At 44.1% G+C, this 20,999-nt stretch overlaps 1 protein-coding gene across 2 annotated transcripts in view; it reads right to left on the reverse strand.

The window, feature by feature from the left end:
- Window positions 1-18,709, reverse strand: part of polrmt (polymerase (RNA) mitochondrial (DNA directed)) — a 43,863-nt gene extending 25,154 nt beyond the window's left edge. Inside the window, exons 1-11 of one of the 2 annotated variants that reach the window (XM_052072799.1) lie at window positions 18,643-18,709; window positions 15,588-15,697; window positions 12,442-12,540; window positions 11,575-12,338; window positions 10,678-10,811; window positions 9,770-9,956; window positions 6,082-6,231; window positions 3,497-3,664; window positions 3,200-3,370; window positions 2,175-2,414; window positions 167-952 (exon numbers count right to left, since the gene is read on the reverse strand). In XM_052072799.1, coding sequence (XP_051928759.1) covers window positions 167-952; window positions 2,175-2,414; window positions 3,200-3,370; window positions 3,497-3,664; window positions 6,082-6,231; window positions 9,770-9,956; window positions 10,678-10,811; window positions 11,575-12,219 — 2,481 coding nt within the window. In that variant the 5' untranslated portion in view covers window positions 12,220-12,338; window positions 12,442-12,540; window positions 15,588-15,697; window positions 18,643-18,709. Of the gene's footprint in view, window positions 1-166; window positions 953-2,174; window positions 2,415-3,199; window positions 3,371-3,496; window positions 3,665-6,081; window positions 6,232-9,769; window positions 9,957-10,677; window positions 10,812-11,574; window positions 12,339-12,441; window positions 12,541-12,824; window positions 13,043-15,587; window positions 15,698-18,642 lie in introns of those variants that run through there. The other variant, XM_052072798.1, reaches the window with a different exon arrangement.
- Window positions 18,710-20,999: the final 2,290 nt, after the last annotated feature.

Below are 20,999 nucleotides of genomic sequence, written 5' to 3' on the forward strand. Positions count from 1 at the left end.
TTTTAATTAATCGGCCGATGATGGTGATTGGAATTTTCCTCCGCCAAATATCAGAATCGGTATCGAGCTCAAAATATCCATATCGATTTGGTTTCGAGTGAGCACATCGGCCTCATAATTCTGCTGACAACCAATGCGAAGCAAATAGCAATAAAGATGGACGCACATTCAAGGGGCGGTCAGCAGAGTCAAGAATGTCCTCCATGATCGAGTTGGCATATTCCAGCCTTCCTTGCACTGAGCTCCTCTTCTTCAAGCCTGTCAGATTGACTAAGTGGATCTTGAGCCAGTCCAGCCCCTTCGGCCCGAGCGGCTTCCCCTCCGCGAACAACAAGATGGAGCGGGTCACGTCGCTTCCCAGGTGATTGAAGTACGGAGGACAGGGATACGTGCGTCCCCGGAAATCCATATTATGCGGGAACCAGAAGACCTCATCCCTGATGTGGTTGGCGATGGAGAGTTTATAGAGAGCGTCCATGCGCAAGCTGTGCATCTCGCTGCATTTCTTTCTGGCGTTGAAAACCTCTCGCTTCAAGTGGGCCTTCTCGCTGGCAGTGTAAGACGAGTCCTGCGAGTTGAAAAGGGGAATTTTTGGGGCCTCCGACAAGGGAGGAGGGATGTCTAGCTTTTCACTACCCCGATCATTAAAGATGGAGATGATGATGTCCAAGAGAGGTTTGTTGATCCTCCAGGCGCAGTTACCCAGCTGGTTAAGGGAGTCAAGGACCGGGTGAAGGTTCTGGCATCTCTCCAACAACTCGTCGTGCTGCGTCGCCCCATCCAGAGTCCGCATCAGCTTGGCCGGGGTCAGCAGGTACCCACCAAACCTGGCCGAGGTCCAGGGTACAGGAGGGCAGCGCATCGGCATCACGGAGGAGTCGAAAGTCAGTTTGGTCTCCACGGCCTCCTGCTGCATCTGAGTCAGGATCGGGTGGGGCTTGATGAAGCCCACCTGAGAGGAGAGAACCGAGTTCATCAAATGCAATTACAGCGCTGGAAGAAAACCTCAAATTACCCAACCGCCTTAAAGGGAACAGTCGCACAAAAAGGAAAGAAACAATTTGTCGCTGAGCATCCTGCATCCCACGTTACGTTAACCCCGCATTGAATGTCATGCACTTTGTGATGCATTTATTTTTCCACCCAAATATACCAGAAATGTCATTTCTCACAAAATATCAGGGGTTACGTACATTTTATGCACTTGTGTGACAAGTGCATTTGTAGTTTCGTGGGATGTGGACAGCACGGGTTTTATTCCTGGCCACTTTCCAATACTCAACTATTTCTATCACTATTTTTTTATGAGCACAAACCTAATTGATGCCTCCACCACATGATGCCAACAACAAAAATGCACACAACTATCAACACAAAATTGATTCACCCCACTGTTGTTAATATACTGTTTCTTCAAGCTACGGCTATGAAATGTATGTGTTGTGGCAAATAAATACAGTGATTTGACAGCAAAGAATAAACAAGCCCAACATTGCTTTGCACTGCTCAGACTGTCACGCTGTGTCGTAAAGTCATTAGGCAGCTCCCCTGATGGGCTAACCTCCAAAGAGGGAAACAGAAAAGGTGGGGAGAAGAGTCACGGCAAAGACAGAGACGGCGGCAAGAACTGCCTGGTAAGCGCAAGGTGAAAACTCAGTTATCTCCTCGTCCCCAAAGTCTTCCCTCGCGCTTTCCCATGACACGGTCACTTCACTTCACCCTCCTGCAGAGTCTGGTGACAGCCAATCAGCAAGCCAATTAAAAAGGAGACACACAAAAAAAGGGATTAGCCTGGATTCTTAGCGCGGGAGGGTAAGCGGTTTTATAATTCGCCCTCACGGGAGCGCCGCGCCGCGCTGGATATTGGGGTGCAAAAGGTGACACTGACTTAAGAGTGACAAAAAGCCAAGGTCAAGTGGATTCAGATGCTTGCAGTCATTAGTCCAATGAAAATATCTTTCTCTCACTCAGTGGATGTCATGTCACTGAATCACGCATCTTACGCTTAACCGATGAACTGATCATGAACAATTCTGTCGAGTGCGTGGAGGAGAAACGATGCACGTTTGCATCCTGAAGATGACGACATGACGTAAGCGATCCCTTTTTGTATGAAATCAAAAGACGTGATGAGACAGAGCCACTCCTCTGACAGAGATGGGCGGACATGATACCTGTCGGTTGCTGCGAAAAGTGTACATGTGGTAAAGGATGGGGATGAACTTCCTCTCGTAGGCGGAGTTCAGGATGTCACTATTGATTTTCAGATTCTTGACCATCAAATCCACCAGGTACGTTCCCAGCTCCAGAGTGACCACGTACGGCCAGGAGGATTCGCAGCCCTGGAGCGTGGGCCCTGACGGGTGTTCCGTTTCCACCTTGCACCACTCCTCCCTGGGAAGGACGTTGCACGCCTGGAAGGAGAAGTCAAGTTCAGTTTATTTGCGCGTGAAGCACACAGTATTGACATGATTCCTAGAAAGTGAGTCGACTGGAAAACACCATTCCTTCTAATTTGTGTGCGCGTGTGTTGAGATGTGTGTGTTTTTTTTTCTTTTTTTCGTTAGGATCTACCCATTATTGTATTAATATGAAATAAGATGCGGTCCGGTATGTACTGGTTAGCACATAGGCCTGACAGTGCAGAGGTGCAGGGATTGATTCCAGCTCCGGCCTTCCTGTGTGGCGTTTGCGTGTTCTCCTCGTGACTGTGTGGGTTTTCTCCGGGTGCGCCGGTTTCCTCCCACATTCGAGAAACATGCATGGCAGGCTAATTACCATTAGCCTGCCATGCATGTCCTGAAGTGTGAGTGTGAGCGCGGATGGCGGTTCGTCTGTGTGCCATGCGATTAGCTGGCCACTTCAGGGTGACCCCCCCCGTCTACTGCCTGAAGACGGCTGGGATAGGCTCCAGCACTCCCCACGCATAGGACAAAATATACAAAGAACAGTTTGACTACATGTGCCCTGTGATTGGCTGGCATCCATTTCAGGGTCTACTGCCCGAAACCTGCTGAGATATTAAGTACAGTATTTACCAACACTCAAACACTGCATGACTTCTCATTCGAGAATCTTTTTTTGTTGTTTTTTTGGTCATTTTAACCATATAATGTGATTCGAAATGACATTTGTCTAGGATCTGGCGTGACTTCTGGAAAAACGTTAGCTTGTGCTGTTTTTTTTTGTGCGTGTATACCTCAGTGTCTTTGGATAGGAGGTCCGTGTAAGCGTTGTAAATGCTGCTCAGCTTATCCACCATCTGATATCTGTACTTCTGGTAAACCGAGTACATAGTGTAGATGCGCATGCCAATATCTTTGGCTAAAGTAATCAGGGACTCTCCGCTGGGAGGGATGCTGGAAACACTCTGGTAGGACACAGGTCACAACAGCAAGTAGTCAGTGGTGTGAATCAATCAATCGCAGGACGGCCTTGAACATCCGCCGCGTGGCTTTTGGTTGAAAAGCCGGCTGAGGTTGGCAGGCTGCATTACCTGTATCATGATATCCACATAAACTTTGTCCTCTAGCAGACAGAGGTACGGATAAAGGTTGAGTTTGAAGTCCTTGCTGCTGGTCTTCCCCAGGATCATCTTGCACTCCCGGAAAGCCTGGAGGAGGGCCTTGCGCCACTGAGCCCGCTGCTCCAGCAACAATGCCCTCTAAAAGGATGACATTGGTTCCGTTAACACAGACAATGGCAGTCAATGACACTGCTACTACATTGGTTGTTGTTTTTCTCCTTTCTTTAATTTTTAATACATTGCCTAAGTATTGGATCAGGAGTCTGTTTCGGCAGATACTTAAAACCAAAGACTCTGATTCAGAATCTGGTGATTAAAAAAAAAAAATACGTGATCCGGATGCCCCTTTAAGTGTCTCCTGTAGTTCCATAAACGACTGAAAAGTGCAGGTATGCAGCTTTGCTGAGGAGGCAGCGTCTTGGATCTGATGCACATTTCGGGCTTCAAAGGAGCTTTTACGTCTTTCACCTTAAGTGCTTGCTCATGCGGTATTTTGATGATGTTTTGTGAAGAGTATGGTCCATATGCCTTAACTTCTGTTGTGAATTGGTGAAATATGAATCAAATAGAGTTGACATGAAAAGAGACCCTTTCAGACTGCCTGTAAAATGCAGATTTTTCATGGCACTGTTCTATACAAATAAAATACATTATTAACATCATTATTAGCCCAAGCTAGGAACAGGGGGACAAAGTCAACCCAGAGGGTTGTATGAGACCCGAAACAGAGGAAGATCAAAGCCTACGTATCAAGGTATTGCTGGAACAGGAGTGTGAAGATTAACACCTGACACTTACTGCACCCTCAGTGTTGTGTCGAAAGCAATTGTCACTATCCGACACAATGTCGTGTAATGATCGAATGTTGGTAAGCTGTACCACAGTGTGAACACACACACATTTGGGCAAAATCCAGTTTCCCCTAGTTCAGTGCAAAAGGGAAAAGTGGTTAAATGCCAACTCTCCTTTCAAGGAATCTGATGCGACATTTTCGGAGTGCGGAGTCAGCATACAAGCAGGGCTTGTTTATTACATATTACACTGAACAGAGGGCAAATCATTACGAAATTCCAGGCAAGGCACGAAAAATGTCTGTGTATTGCATTGCGTGTTTAAACCCAGATACCTTCAAATCAAAGTTATCATATGTGAGTAACCAGGAATTACCAGGAATAAATATGACATCACATCATGGTTACAAATGGCACAAGTGGCAGAGAACTGTTAAATTGTGCGTTTGTACAGCACACCACATACCAAAACTTAAAAGGGCAGCGCTAATTGCACGCGAACATGTTTTTAAAATAATATGCCTTGAAAGTCAAACTAAATTTGGAATAATGTTAGCAAGCACACTAACGTAAATTCACTTAAACTAGCAAGCTAGTTGGGAGGGCAGTCCCCACATTGGCTGCCAGGACTACTACAGTACTTCGACTTTTTCTTCTTCTATGTCTTTTTCCTCCTGATAATTTCTTTTGATGTTTGGCTCCACCTCCTTCAGTAGCTCGCGGCATCCGCAAATTTTTGAATCCAACCGGAATTTGTTTGCTGCTCTCAACACGATTAGGGGACTTGGCATTTTAGGTGCAAGTCACAGCTATACCGTTCTTTTGTTTCATTTTTTTTATAAAATGTGTTTCCCAAACAAATGTCATTTACAGTTCAGTGTGACTAACAGTCTGTGTGTGTGTTTTTTAAAATTATTATTCTTCATGATAGATTTTATGACTGATGAGAAAATACTGTATACTGTACGTGGATTTTCGTTATTCTAGAGGACAGGGGCTGGGGTCCACTGCAATGCGAAATGCCCATCTGAGTGTGGAATACTTGCTCTTCAATCAGAAATTTTTAGCCAGCAGGTGTAGTAGTTTTAAGTTGTGACAGTCTGGATGGCGGGTTGGAGAGGTGACTCTCAGGGCCTCCTCTCCTGAGCCCCTCAATACATTCATTCATTCATTCATTCATTCATCTTCCGTACCGCTTGATCCTCACTAGGGTCGCGGGGGGTGCTGGAGCCTATCCCAGCTGTCTCCGGGCAGTAGGCGGGGGACACCCTGAATCGGTTGCCAGCCAATCGCAGGGCACACAGAGACGAACAACCATCCACGCTCACACTCACACCTCAATACAATATGTTATTATTCTGCCCTGCCTGCTTGCTTGCCTGCCTGCCTGTCTGCCTGTCTTCTGTAAATGCTCCTTGGCCACTGGGGACTCTTGGCTTACTCGCTTCCCACCTAGCCCATCTGCAGAGGAGGACGAGCCAGCTTGGACTGTAAATGCCACGGTTAGAAATAAGAAAGGGCATTTCCTTCGTCCATACTTTTAGTGGACAATGTGTGACCTCCAAAATGTCTCACTCATGAAAATAAGAAAATGACCCCCCCCCCCCCACACCTTTTTTGGACAGTCCAACAAAAAGGTACATTTTATAAGTTAAGTCTATTGAGACCCATTTTATGGGTCTGCTTCGTCAGTTCTGGTTAACCTGAGCAGATTTGTGGAGACATCTGATGTCAGAATGCAGATTAGGTAGCTGGATGGCTTACCATTTTAGCCATGTTTTCTGTGACAGGCTTGGCAGCCTCCACAGAGTCAATGGTGACCGTGCAGGCCTTCTCAATGCTGAGCTGGAATTTGAAACGTTCCTGGAGCTCGTCTCGAGTGAAATCCAGCTTTGGGTACTGGTGGTTATCCCTCTGAACACACACACACACACACACACACACACACACGGTATCATTAATTTGACATTTTAATTGCAAATCGTAAAAGATCAGTCGAGAAAAACACAACTGTAAGGGGGAATGGTGAGCAACTTGCGACTTGCGGTTTGTGAAGATGTTTGATTTAGTCGACCATTGCAATTTTAAAACCTCATGGACTGAATCTTGACGGAAGCATTCAACGACTGGGCAGGGTCTGGTCAGTGACCGACTTAGAGTGTGATGTGAGCTCTCGCCCGGTCCAAGCCAAAGAACGATATTTATCTAGTAGTCTGACAGCGCGACCGTCGTGAACGACAAAGAAGTTATGTAGTTTGACAAGGCCATAAGAGTCACTTGGAGCAGCGAGTTAAAAAAATAAAATAAAAATATGGCACAGTGTTCAGGACATTGTATATGTGGGAGGGCAGTAATTATAACCCGTTTTACAGGGATGTCGATGCATGTATGTACTATTTTGATGCCCGGAACTGGTGTGGTTCTATGTACTTAAACACGTGAACATGTTTTTCCTTTTTCTAACTGTTTGAAAAAATTCAATAAAAAGTTTAATAAAAAAAAAAAAAAAAAAAAAAGAGCTTGGTTCATGCTGCCTCACCATGTGAAAATACATATACCGGTACTTTATCTAATCTCATGTAGCAGCCTATTTTGCCAAATACCCATGACAAACCTACAAATGGTCATAACGTAAGAATAAATATGCTCAAAAATGCATTATATTCAATTTCATCACATCTTTTAGTATGGCCCCAATGTATGGGACCGAAGGAGCACTGACTCTCTCGCAGTTGAACCAAAGTCAAACTGCATTTTATATGAGCATGTGACACAGAGCAAACAGTATTCTAATGAGCTTGAGCTTCTGCCACCAACATGGTCTCCCGAGGCTCCACGAGAGACCATCCTGTTTGCTATTCCGCTATTGAGCGAGCCAGTTTATTTGGGCAGCGTTTCAGCCGTTAGGTCGCCAATGACGTCAGTTGTGAATTATGAAACAAACAAAACAAAAAATAAAAAAAAAAACTCCCGTTATTCAACAAAGATACGAGAGAGAACAAAGCAAATACGATGCAAGAATGAAGTGAAGGCTGAAAATATAATGCTTGGAATGGAATGAATGAAAAATGGGAAGAGGAGGTGTGGGGGGAGGGAAGGAAGGGCAGTGAGGTGAGAGACATTCCAAAGAGGTTCTTGCATTGACAAGGCGCATCGCCGGAACACGGCGTGCTGGAGTCATTTACCCTCAAGGCATAATGTTTGGACAGCAGTAGAAATCAGTGGGCTCTGGTTGCAATATTGAACAATGGCCGCTTAAGGTTTGTAGATCAGTTGACAATTTGAAGAGCGGGAGGAGCACGGAGAAAGTATCGATGCTCCTCAGAAGACCCTGTACACTGCATTCTGCATGCTTGCTTGATGCCATTTTTTCCCCCCATCTTGAGAAAAAAACAAAAACAAAACAACAATGCCTAATGTTTCCGGCAATACAGAAAATACCCTGCGCTAAGATGGACTGTAATATTTATGCTGATGTTTGCTATACCGATATCAGGCTCTTTGTTAATTGCATTTGTGTTGATTGAGCTATGTTTTACTCTGCTGTCTGCTGCCAGGTTAGCAATGGAAAACAGAATCCGAAATGTTTAGCAGCAGCACCGCAACCACAAACCCTCAGCTTTTAGGCCATGGCTGCTGTGCAGACAGTTTATGTGGTGGTAATGACTTTGAGCGCTACGCTTGGAGCTATCCGTCTGTGTGAAGGTAATTACAGCCATCTAGTGGCACCCTCTGTTGTTGTTTTTTGAAGGAGGTGGGGGACGTTTGGCGTCTATTTAAGGCGCGCCTTGTTGTTTACGGTAGGTAGATGCCAAACCTGGTGAACAATTCAGCTCAAGCATATACTATAGACTATAACTAAACAGGTTTTAACAACCGGTCTGTATCTTAACTGTATTCACGATGATTGCCTACTTGGACAATTTAGTGTAGTACTAAAAATTCTGTTCAAATCATGTTAATCAGCAGCCCCCTTGTTTTTTTGCACCATGGACCAGTTTTGTGCGAGGCAGTATTTCCACAGAGCAGCACAGAAATGAAAACAAATTACCCTATTAGAAATACAACAATAAGATTAATCTTAAAACCAAGTCCGGGGTTCCCATTAAATACAACAATAAGATTAAGCTTATTGTTGTATTTAATGGGAACCCCGGACTTGGTTTTATTCAATAACCTTTTTTTGGGGTATTAGGAGACAATGACACCCATGTGTGCTACTTATGTCTGGTCTACTCCATAATTTGGTTATGGTTGCAGTCACTGCAGAAAATCGAGATCCACAAAGATAGGACTTTGCCAATGGAAGTAAGTTTCAGCATTGCTTTTTTTGGTAGATTTGAATGAGTCATTGACTCTGAGGATCAGTCAAATCTTTTTTTGTTCAGTCTCGCAGTAGTTTGCTTTCATGAATCAACTGTCGACAACATTTTTTTTTTTCCCAAGATGGCGCCCGAGTAGGCAGCCTTTGGCAAGTGCTCTTCAAGAGCCTTGCTTTTTTGTTCTTTTTTGCTGTTTTTGTCTTTTGTTTTGTCACATGTTGTTTGTTGTTTCATTGTGTGGACCTGATATGGACTGTTTTCAGCGCTTTTTGGCCACGACATTCGTCAAAGGAGCAGTATCTGTGCTTGGTGGTTGCGCCTTCTCGGCAGCACGCCTGTACCAGCACAGATTTTGATTGGGAGGAATGTCGGCGCCATTGACTGTCGGTGCTGGACAGACCTGGGGCGCTTGTGTTTTTTGCGCCAGTAATGGGCAGCATTTTTCACAACCCAGTTTTGTTCAGTGGCTATGTCGGCGCTGTTGGACAGTTGGCGTTGGTGCGGCTGGATGGATGGCCACTGAAGTTGAGGATGAGGAGAGAGGAGCGTTGGCGAAGAGCGCCGATGCGTATTTGGAACCGTGAGTCGCCGCTTGGAATTGAAATGGATTTCCATGGGACAGGAGAAGTGAACCAATCTCTTTTTTCGTCAATGGATGCTACAGCTTCTTGTTGACTTTGAAACTTAGCTTGTAGCCGACGTGTGCACATTTTGAGCATGACGTCTCTGATCCACTGGTTAAAGGACACTTTGAATCTCTCCTCTTTCATCTCAAACTGCTTCAAACAACAAAGCGTGTGACGGAAAAGTGGTTAGGACTGCACGACTGTCCGTGTTTTATGTTATGTGTTGTGTTTATTATTTTACTTTATGTTAACTGTTTTGTAAAGTGCTTTGTTACAGCTGCCGCTGTTGTGAAAGCGCTATATAAATCAGCATGTATTGTATTGTATTGTATAATTGTAAAATTTCTACTGCAGTTATCTGTCTAATTCCAGTTATTTGTTGTGTATTTTTACAAAACAGGAAACAAAAAAAAAGGGGGGGGGGGGCGAAGGTGACATGCGTCGTCCCCTCCAACCCCCCTAGGCCAGTAACTAATATAATCTGGAAAGATCGGAGTCAGATACCTTTGTGTAAAAGTCCTGAACCAACACAGGCAGACTTTGGCTTGTGGTGAAGTTTGAGGTGGGCTGGTAGTCGGGGCGGATAACGCGTACGGCCTTCAGTACCATGTCTCTTTCATCACGCTGGAACACACACTGCCTGAAGACATCGTCCACAGAGAGGCCATCCTGCTCCATCTGGTTCAAGCACCTGCGCACACATACACGTAAGTTACAATGGTTCCATGACAAACTGTATTCATTGTTATCAAACAACATTTGCAAAATATCAATGAGCGTGCTTGCATTGTCACAGGCCTTTTCTGCCCAAATGAAAATGTGAGCTTGATCCACAGGCAGATGTGCGCTGACAGCAACAGTGGAATGATTCAAAAAGCATCACCTCAAGGTCCACATGCAGAGCACACATTCGCCATGACCGGACTGCACATCACAGATAATGCTAACCTGCAGCCAGTGACTGGCATACAAATGACAGGCGGAGGAGTGGAATTATTTAAATATCAAGGAAAACCGATCGGTGGAACATTTGTAGTTCAACATAGTCAAACAATATGACAGCTACAAATAATAAAGTCACGCGGGGGACTTTATTACACTTTATGCACGGACACAAACGATTTTGGTTAAACTGGATGTCATCGGGAATGCAAAGCTGTCATCAAGGGCAATGAATTAGGAACAATTGTGGCATGTGGTCAAATATCTGCTTGGTAAAAGGTCTCTGAACATGAGGTAATAGTTCACTGTTATGTAGCAAAGGAGGGCAGGTGAAAATATTGCAGCAACCAAAATAATGTATAGCATTCAAAATTAAAAGACTGAACAAAACGTGACATCTGCTGTTGGCTCTCTGTACTGTATAAAATTTCAAATGCAGCCTTGAGATACTGGAGTTGGTGTATACATACCAAGAAATAACTCGGGGAGCGCAGTAAGCACTCCGGCCCATACATTCCAGAGCAGCGCAATATGAGCCGATATTTGGCCGCAGACCTGCTTCCTCCAAAAGAATAAACAGGCGGCCAATCTGATTCAAGGTGCCCTATAAAAGAATAAAGAGAGAGAGAGAGAGAGAAAATAAACTTTGTATTCAAATGTAATCAATGTTTAAAAATATGTCAATTCTAGAATCAACGTGATCTCAAGCATAACTTATTTGTGCTTCTGCAGATGTTTTTATTCTAACTACGAACTCCACGAGACCAAACTATTTCATTCACAATGGGACCGTTAGCGCCACCCATCCACCCACCCTTTTGATGTACCTGCTGTGAGACAAGTAACAGGCTCAGTTATGTTCTGCGGCTGCTTTGCTAAATCCACCAGGAGGTCTCTTTAATCTGTGCTGGGTGTAAAGAAACCTCAAAACTAATTTCAAGACATTCTGGACCTTTTTTGTGGGTCTTCCATCAACATAAAGACAAAAACGTATAGCTTACCAAAAACAAGAATAACTCAGAACAAAACATCGGCTGTTTCATGGTAAAATCCATATTGGGCAATCTTTCAAAATGAAACACAAATGAAACTCAAAAAACATATGCGCTCGAAAAGAGGAAATACATTTTTTAAATCAGTGTCAAAAATACATTAAGGGCCGCAGTCCTTCTCAATTAGTTGGGTAAAATTTGCTGTTGACCAGTGTTATTGGGCTAATTAATCGGTTATCTGAATTTTTTTCTTTGCCAAATAACCAAATCGGCATTTGCTTCAAAAAAATCCCAATCATTTGGGCTCTAATTTTTTACCAATGACTGGAGGTTACCTTTATTGTCGTTGAAATTGAGTTAAACGTTTCACCTTACCTTTTTGGCGGAGACTCGCAACAGGATGTTATAGACGTCTGTGTCGAGAACTGCCCGTCGACTCCGAACTCGGTGCTGGCTGAGCAGGAAATTGTGCGCTCGCTCAATTTCCCCCGCAAACACGCATGCCTCCAGCCAAGAGAAGATGGAAGAGCGAATGTTTCCCACAGCTCCTTCTCTGGCCTGCAGAGAATGCTCCGGTTGACTTGAGCAGTACCCTGGACTGGCTTGCTGGCTGAGCCTCCTCTCCAGTTCCTCCAACCGTGCAAGTTCCTCATCGGTTATCTCTTCCTTTGTAGTGGGAGGTTTATTCTTAGAGCCCTTTTGTTTGCTTTTCGGGGCAGTTTGTGAAACAGCAGTCTGAGCGTTGGAATTCATGAAATGGCTATTCTCATCCAAGTGAGCAGTCTTTTTATTCGATATTGTTTTGTAACTAGTGGCTGGAAGATTGGTGGTGCCTTCACCACCGGGATGCTTTCCTGCCATTTTCCCCTTGTTCTTCTTCAGTTTCTCACGAAGGTGCTGCCGTCTTTTCATCTTGCTTTTCTTCTCTCGAGTTAATTTCTCCATCCATCGAGTGGGCTGAGATTTAAATGATTCCCTCACTGCCTTCTGCGGCGATTTTGAAACCTGAGGTGCGTTCATATGAGTTCTGGCAGAGGAGATGTGTCTCCCGGATGAGGGGGCATGAAGAAATTCTACTCTTGCTTTTTGGACATCAAGAAGGCCATCGGGTTGAAGTTGCTGGATTCTGGCCTCTAGCACTTAGAGGGGGGAAATGGGGGAAAAATGTTCATATGTTCATATTTCGCAATTAAAAACGACCATTATTCCACGATAGGCACCTAACTATGTAAAATAGCTTACCATCTAACAGCTGACACTGCTCCACTACACGTTTCTTTGCATCTTCCGTCTTTCGGACGGAAAATGACACGTTTCTTCGTTGATGATGCAAATGCGTATCTGGGATGAAGAAACAACAACAAAAACGGAATTAGTAACATCCAAAACTTGGTTTGCATCCACGATGCACAAGGTGTCCTTTAGCCTTAATTTTAAGTGCCCGAAGCTATTCATGTTGATGTCGCACCTGGTTTATTTTCTGCCTGTTTATTCGACATCAAATTTCGTTTGAGCGCATATCGAACATTGGGTAAATCAGCTTTAAATTAAAACGAGACAATAATATCGACGCCCTCTGCCAAGAACACTGTCGAAAAAGACAAACTAAACATCATTCGCCTCACCTGCTAGTCGCCTAACTGCGCAATTTCTCGTCGACAGACACAGCTGACAGCATTCCGTAAGAGTGGCACGAGACGTACATTTTTCCAGAAAACTGCGTCGATTAAGACATTTAACGAAGGCACACATTCTAAGGAGTGACATGTTGACATATAATAACCACATTACATCCTAGCACCAGGTGGCCATTTTGATCCAGACTACACTAGTCGCAAACTCGAGCTATCGTCAAACATTGAGTCATAGTTAGAAGATTGGCAGATATATCGAACGCCAGTCGTCTTACTGAAGACAGTGAAAACGCGATTGCTAAGCTCAGTATTACCGACACTTTATTGTCCGGCAGTTAGTTCTCGCCACACAGTAGACACGTTCATAATTTGTTCGTTCGTCCCTTCCTCTTTGTGTTGTCGAGCCATTTGACATTTGCAACACATTTATATTAATGAAAGGAATGTTGAACCGTGCTTGGCCAACAGGTGTCGCCAAAGGCCAATAAAAGCAGAGTAAGGTAGCGGGTACACAGACATTATTATTTGCCGCACATTTTCAATGTCAATCAATATCTATTGATTCTGCATTATGCATTTTGTCTAATAAAAATGATGCGGTTATTTAAATTCAGCACAGGTCCTAATATAAATTAGGATTTTGGTCTAGACGACTTATATAGTCATCAGTCACTAAAGGAACTCAGTAAAATCAAATTAAACACGACAACTGCATCATAAATGTGTGAGTGAAGATAATGCTCCTTTTTTATTGAATAGTCATTTTAAAATATAATGTTTAGTGTTTTGGCTGTACTTTACAGAGGGTATGTCACGGTATCGCCGTCATGTTATGATTTTAAAAGTAGCACATCTCCGTAAAAAAACATGATTTTGCTTCAGCCAAACACAGTATAAAGTTGCTGATGGGGTAATGGTACAAACATGGTACGAATGTATGGGGCCAGTACTGGTCCTGACAGGCCCGCCACAACTTGGCTCACGGTGGCTCAAACAGGACCACCACTCAAAGATGTGTGATGTCAGATCCGGAAATTAAGTGTGCCAAGAAGATCCATCCTCCCATTTTCTAATCAGCTTATCCTCGCAAGGGTCGCGGGCGTGCTGGAGCCAATCCCAGCTGTGTTCGGGCAGTAGTCGGAGTACACCCCACACACACAGACAAACAACCATTTGTGCTCACAATCACACCAAGGGACAATTTGGAGTGCCCTATCAACCTGACATGCATGTTTGGAATGTGGGAGGAAACCGGAGTACCTGGAGAAAACCCACAGGGTGAAAATGCAAACTCCACACAGAAAGGCCGGAATCGAACCCTGCATCTTTGCACTGTGAGGCCGACATGCTAACTCGTCTCCCACCGCGCCGTTGCAAAGAAGATGTCAGGATGAATTCCTATGATTCACGACACCTATTTATCCCAGCAATACACAAGTCCACCAGGTGGTGGTATTGCTCTCCAAAACAGTTCAGTTTCAATTGGGCATGTGAGGCATCCAGAAATGAGTATGGTACTTTTTCATTTTGTTGCATTCAGTTTTAGTATGAATATACATTTAATGACAAATATTTTTTGCTTTTAATGGGGCTTTTTGTGATGCCGAAAGACCTAGGGAGTTCTAGCGATGGCAGAGGAAACTATCCACTCTGGTATACAGGTACAACACTTTCCTGTTTCCTCACTGTTACGTGTCCTCCATCAGGCATTTTGGTGAGTAGCTGGTTAACTTCTGTTTTTACATGGATGACAGTTGCGAGTGTTAAAATGATATTTGTCTGTACTGTTAATAAAGACTTTATGACGGCTTGGTACAAATTGATTGAAATAGTTTTGATATTAGATCAAACTGGAAGTCAACCAGTTCAACTGTACTCTTTAACTGTTTAATCACTGTGGGAAAAAGAAAAAAAAACAGTGGCTTGGCGGCCCGCCGTCTTTTTTGCATCGTGGTTGGAAACATCCCAAAGCTCAACTCAAGTGTGACTCAGCAGTAAAGCAAAAGTGAATTCATCTCATTCACATCCTGTATACTTTCTGACCCCCGGCAGTCACCGCCCCCCCCCCCCCTCCAACTTCTTGTCATGCATCCATAAAGCATTCTTAAACACTTTAGCGCTCCTTTGTGTCTCGCTAGGCTGGAGGTTAACACAAGCGCTACTTGACAGAGGGAGAAAGGGCCAGGAGGGCAATGGGGGGAGTTCCTGTGAGGGAAATGAGGTCCTGGCAGTACATCTTTTCTCAGCGGAGGCAGCGGCTCAGAGCACAGCGGTGGGTGTCTGCTGCTGAGCCCTAGGTGAGGATAGGGAGGTGTTTGTTGCTACGGTTCACGAGCAGACACCCCCCCGCCCCCAGCACCCTCCACTCCCGAGGCCACCACTACCTCTTTGACAGCCTCGTTTGATGTGGTCGGCCCCTGTCGGCGGCTGGCTCTTTGCGCTGGTGTGACAGTCATTGCCGGGTGACTGACTGTCAATGCCCGAGCCGACAAAAGAGGAGAAGACAAGCATTCATGGGGCCTGATAATGGCCGAGCCGGGACAAGGCTGCCATTCTCGTACACTTTGATCATGTGGATTCTTGTGCACACCTTTGTAGGGGCTCCTTATTTGTTTAACAGATGCAGAGAGGGCTCCCTTTGAAACGGCTTCACCTGGCCACAGTAACAGGGAAACTCGTGTTTGGGGAATGTTGTCTGCGATGTTGTTTGTGTGAAAAGTGCGACATGGCGCTCACTTAAATGGAGTTACTGACCTTTGTCATGTGGACGCAACGACCCCTTGGTTCTTCATTACGAAAAGAAGATCCAACCTATTTCCATCGTTGCGTTTTACACAGAACTCAGCGATGCGGTGTATTGGTATCTTCGCACAAAGACGCATCATCCCACAATTACATAATTACACTTTTGTATTTGTCGGGGCTTATTGACAGTACACTTGAAATGCTATTCTATCTTAATAAATCACGGAATAATGTCATTGCTCTACCGTGCTTGTATGTTTAAAGAAAAGGGGGAAAAAAGAGCAGCGGGAGATAGGTCAGTTTTGCAAGAAAACAAAGTGCCAATTAAATAAATACAAAAGGAAATGACCTGTTGACTATTAAATTAATAATTGACGATTTGGATCATCGGCATTGTCGTGACCAATTGACTAATCGTGGCAGCCCTACGGCGCACGCCGCCCACGAAAGAGTAAAGACTAATGATGATGGAAGAACATATTGTAACATCTTTCAGTGACATGTCAGACTTTAGTTTTTTTATTAGATTAGAAATCAAGCACGGCTACTATGGGCCAAACTCGATGCCAAAACCGAGCAACCCCAGCTTGAGGCAATGCATACACACATACAAACTCCTTTCTCATGCCATTAACTCATTCAATCCCAGCAATTTTCACTGGAGCAACCCCCTCAATCCCAGAGTTTTACTGGATTTTGACTGATCTTGCAAGGCCCACAGAATATTTGGTTCTAATGCTATATAAACATGGCCAACCAAAATAAAGTTTGGACTCTCTTCTTTCAGCAGAAAAAAAATGTGTTTCTATCTTTTTCCATTCTTCAGCAATCGGCGTTACAAAACTGCTAAGTTTCATGGAGATGGCAATTCCTGGGCAAAACAAAACGGAGAAAAGAGCTTTTTGTAAAAGCATGCATTTCAATCATGTGAGGCACCACTGCCACCTAGTGGTCGCTTTTTACACGATTTACAATGCAAATGGATTATTCTCATTCATGGATCGCACCAGACCCTCCTCCTCTTTATGACGCAAAAAAAGAAAAAAGAAAAAACGTAGACGTACAAGTACATTCTTGGTAGGCGGGGCCTAATTTAAAAAAGACGTACAAGTACGTCTTGTGGAATGAAAGAGTTAAGATTGCTCCCCCACACCCGTCCTAATATGTAAGATGGCGTTAGCGACACCAGGTGGGTAAGTGGGGTGTCACACAGGGTGTCATTCAAGCAAAATATAATCACTGCTTGTCTACAATTGGGTCCTGGTTGAGCTGGAGCCTCTCCCGGTTAACTTTGAGCTTAAAGCAGAGAACCTCCTGGAATGTTTGCTTGCCAATACTGTATAGAAAAATGACTAATCCATGAAGACTGATTAACAAGTAGAATTTTCATTTAACGTAACATGGGTATTTTTGAAATACAGGAGAGAAAAAAAAGCCCGGCACCCAGAGAAAATCCGCACGCACATTCAACACAGGAGTCAAGATTCGAACTCGGGCCCTCTCGTCTGTGAGACAGACACCCTCCCTATTTGAACACATACTGTATTTTAAACTCCAGTTTACACATGACCAAACCAAGAGAGTATATTTTTCTCTGACAGTACTGTGATGTCCTTTTATTTGGGTAATATCAGCCCATTTCCCTCAGGATATTTCTACTGCATCAAAATCCTGCCCAGTGCGGCTCAAGAGACAAGCGGCACATTCGGGATTTTGACATTGCGTCTAAGCTTTCAAACAAACAGCAATTATGAAACATTACTCATCACATTACACGCTTAATGTCTGGTGCAGTCCCATTACAAAGAGACTGAAGGAATGTTTACTGGACAGTTGTGACTCACGTTCCACTTAACAGGGTTCCCAACACAAGTGACTCATCTTCAATTACTTGGGTTGAGGTTGTGTCAATTCTGAGTAGACGAGTGCATCTTAATTGGCCAAACTCGTCTTGTCATTCAGAGGAAAGTGATCAATGTCCAAGTCAGCATCCAGCCATTAGGCCTCTCGCCACTTAAGTGGTTAATTCTGTTGCAGTCAGTGTCGGGATGAAGGAATATTTATGATTCTATTTTCGATCAAGCAGCTATCCAGTGAAAGCTTTTCACTGGATAATTACTGTACTTTAATAAGCAATTGATCTGGTCCAGTCAATACGTATATCTGGTTTCTCAGTTTCGGAAAGTTTTTAATTTTTAGCTAAGAAAACAACCAAGAAAAAAAAAAGAAAAGAAATCTGTCATGGTTCTGTTTGTGACCAACAGGTGGCACTGTAGGCTCCGCCTGCAGCTGCACACCTGTTGGTCATTGTGTCATTCGTTTGTTTTTGTTTAAAAGGACTCCCGATACGACCATTCGCTGTTGGGTCATTGTTGCTGTTTGTTTGTTGCTGTGTGCATGTGTCATGTTTGGTTTTCTGTCTTTATTTTTTTTTTTTGCTACTTTGATTTTGACGGACATTATTTGAGTGAGTTTTGGGGGTTTGTTTCTCCTATGTACTCCGGTTTGTGTTTTTGTGAAATACATTTTGGTCAAATCACCCTGCTCCTCCCTGCTTTTTGGGGTCCTCCAACTACTACTACTCGCAAAACGTGACAAAATCAATCGTGAAGTGTGGGTGGAGAAAAGGAGTTGGTCACCCATGGGGTGGTTGGGTATGTTTTATTTTTTGTGGTCCTGTTTTAACTCTTTCAGGGACAACGGTTACTACAGTGGACAGCTTATCATGTTTATCAGGTTACAGGTGATCCTTATTCGTGCATCATAGGGTTAAAATCCATCCACAATGTGTTGTACCAGCCTTGTCCTATCGAGAACTAATTTGTTTCTCTAGTCCGGCGTCCAAACTTTATGGTTAAACTCCCTTCATTTGTCGCTATGACCAACGGCGAAGTAACGACAGAGACATTGAAGCACAGCCTAACAGGGTTTTATTGACTGACCGCTTAACAGTTTAATTTAACCCTTACATGCACAAATAATTATAACTTACATCATGATTTTTATTATTAGTCATAAGGCATGAAAAAATAAATATAAATAACGGCAGCAGATGGCAACTCACCAAAGGCTCCATTGCAGTGGTTGACATGTGAATAGCTGTCCACTCTAGTCACCGCCGTCCCCGAAAGGGTTCATATGTTTGTTTATGCAAACGTTTCCGGGTGCCCCGTTCGAAAAGTGGCGCGTTTGCCCACGATGAGCGTTCTCCATGCAGCGCAGAGCAAACCTGCAACATAGTAGGTCAAGGGTAAGCAGCTCAAATCGCAAACACGCCAGCAAAGCAAGCGACTTAACAGGCAGACAAAGCAATTAATAAAAGGGCACCGGTATTGAGGCATTGTCGGGGGGCAGGCGGGGGGTCGGATTTCAGCCGCTTTTGAGTACTTTGATGCTACAAAACAGGCCTCATTATAGAGATATTATCTCCATTCATACACTTGCAGAGGCGCTTGGATCCCTGCTGGGAAAAGATTAGGTTCCTCGAATCCTCTACTTGAGAGCATCCTACTCGGGTGGGTGGGTGGCAACTCGGGATTGGACAAAACCCAATGAAAGATTCACATGATTGAAACCAAGATACATTTGTCAGAAGCCATCAGTAAACGTCGGACATTCGTGCTTTGGTGTGTACATTTTAGATTCCATTTTCAGAAGTGTGATGGCTCTCACTATCTGGTCATGTGTTTTTTCCTGCTGTATTTGGGAAGATCTTTCTCTCTCTATGTCTGTGAGTTTGAAGGAATGTCCTCCGTTCCAGAAGGATGACTTTTTTTTTTTGGGTCTTCTCCCTTTGCCCCCGCCCCCCCAAAAAAGTGCAATTGTATCAGAAGTTATAAGATTTGGTCATTTCATCAGGATAGTCTTGCGTATATCGGCAAATTATGTAATTTATCATGCGTCACCTTAACCTCCTCGTGGAGGTTGCTTCTCCTTTAAAACGAAATGTCACAAAAATCGAAAGAAGAAAAAAAAAACCTAAGCAGGGTCCAGTCTTAACTCATTCACTCCCAAAGACGTTTTTAAACGTCTTTTCAGACTTGGTCTAGAATTGGCTGGAACTGAATGAGTTAAGAATAAGAGCGACTATATTGACTACAATGGCACCTGTAATAAAAGCGTGAATGACATAAAAGCTTTGGAACTTTTTACCGTCTGACTTTTACACACATCTAAGCGGCTTAAGGAAAGGAGAGAGAATTTTCGCTGGCCGCGGTTTGCGTTGAAGACATGATCACATTTCAGCATTTTTCCATTGATTTGATCTTTCATGACTCTCTGTTAAGCCCAAAGTAAGAAACAAAAGGAGGCTAATGGGCTTTGAGATCTGATGACCGACAACTGGGGCCCGTCGGGAACATATGCCACAGGCTTCTCGTGAGTCAGCAATTTGTCTCTATTAGCTACAAGAAGTAAAGTGAGCATTTTTTTAACTTTTGTGAAGACAAGAGTTATGATACGGATCAATAGAATGAGCTGAGTTAATTTGACTTGATGTTGTAGGAGTTTTCAGAATTGCACGGCGAGCCGGATCCAATGTTCTCACACATGGCACGCAGGCTGTACCTCCGGCACCTCAAGGGGGGGTTGGTAGACCCGTCATTTTCTCATCGTTATATTTTTATGGAGGGGGGTGGGGGGGCAGACACCAGTTCTGAGGGGGGTTGAGGTGTGTTTTGTTGAAGTCGGGGTGGGTCGTCAGCACGCAAAGAAGTGTGAAGTGACTGTCAACCATTTTTCTTCCCCCCCCTGCCGAGTGCGGCATGCAACCCACTTTCAGCACTGGCGGAGTTTGGCCTCGGGGTGCTGCTCAAAGGAGCCCTTTAAAAAGGAGCTAATTACCATCACTAACAGAGAGAAACCACACGTGAGCATCTTTCAATTCTGCATCCCCATGGAGAGGTTAATTGCTTGTTTTCACCTCACTTGACAAACTAAAGGCCAGTGGCATTGAGTGTATTAAAGCCATATTTTCATGAAGGGACCGGCACACTTAATGACAAGTTGTCGTTATGTTCTGAGGAAATACATGGCAATTATTGTTTTTTATTCACTTCCCCCTGCCCCCCCCCCAAGTCTTTACTTGTTCTCCATGAAACTGAAGGCTGTTTCCCCTTCCTTTTTTCAAGCGAGGTGTGACAAAGAAACAAGAATGGCAGTCACACACGTCGCAGCCATGCCAATTTGCTCTCTGCTTATTTTCAGTGTTGCCCAACATCTCGTCACGTTTATGCAATAATATTCTTCATCTGTACTTTTTTGTAGGGCTTTTGTCTTGTGTAGCGCTGTCTACTTTTTGTCCCACGATTGGAGGTGGCACATAGAACAAAGAATTTTGGGTCAATTTGGGCGCAACAAACTCCGCATCTTCCCGGATCTCACCGAGCAAGTTCAGGTTCTCTCTACATCTCCCCCTGTACA

This window comes from Hippocampus zosterae, chromosome 8, assembly GCF_025434085.1.
Source record: "Hippocampus zosterae strain Florida chromosome 8, ASM2543408v3, whole genome shotgun sequence".
Taxonomy (NCBI): domain Eukaryota; kingdom Metazoa; phylum Chordata; class Actinopteri; order Syngnathiformes; family Syngnathidae; genus Hippocampus; species Hippocampus zosterae.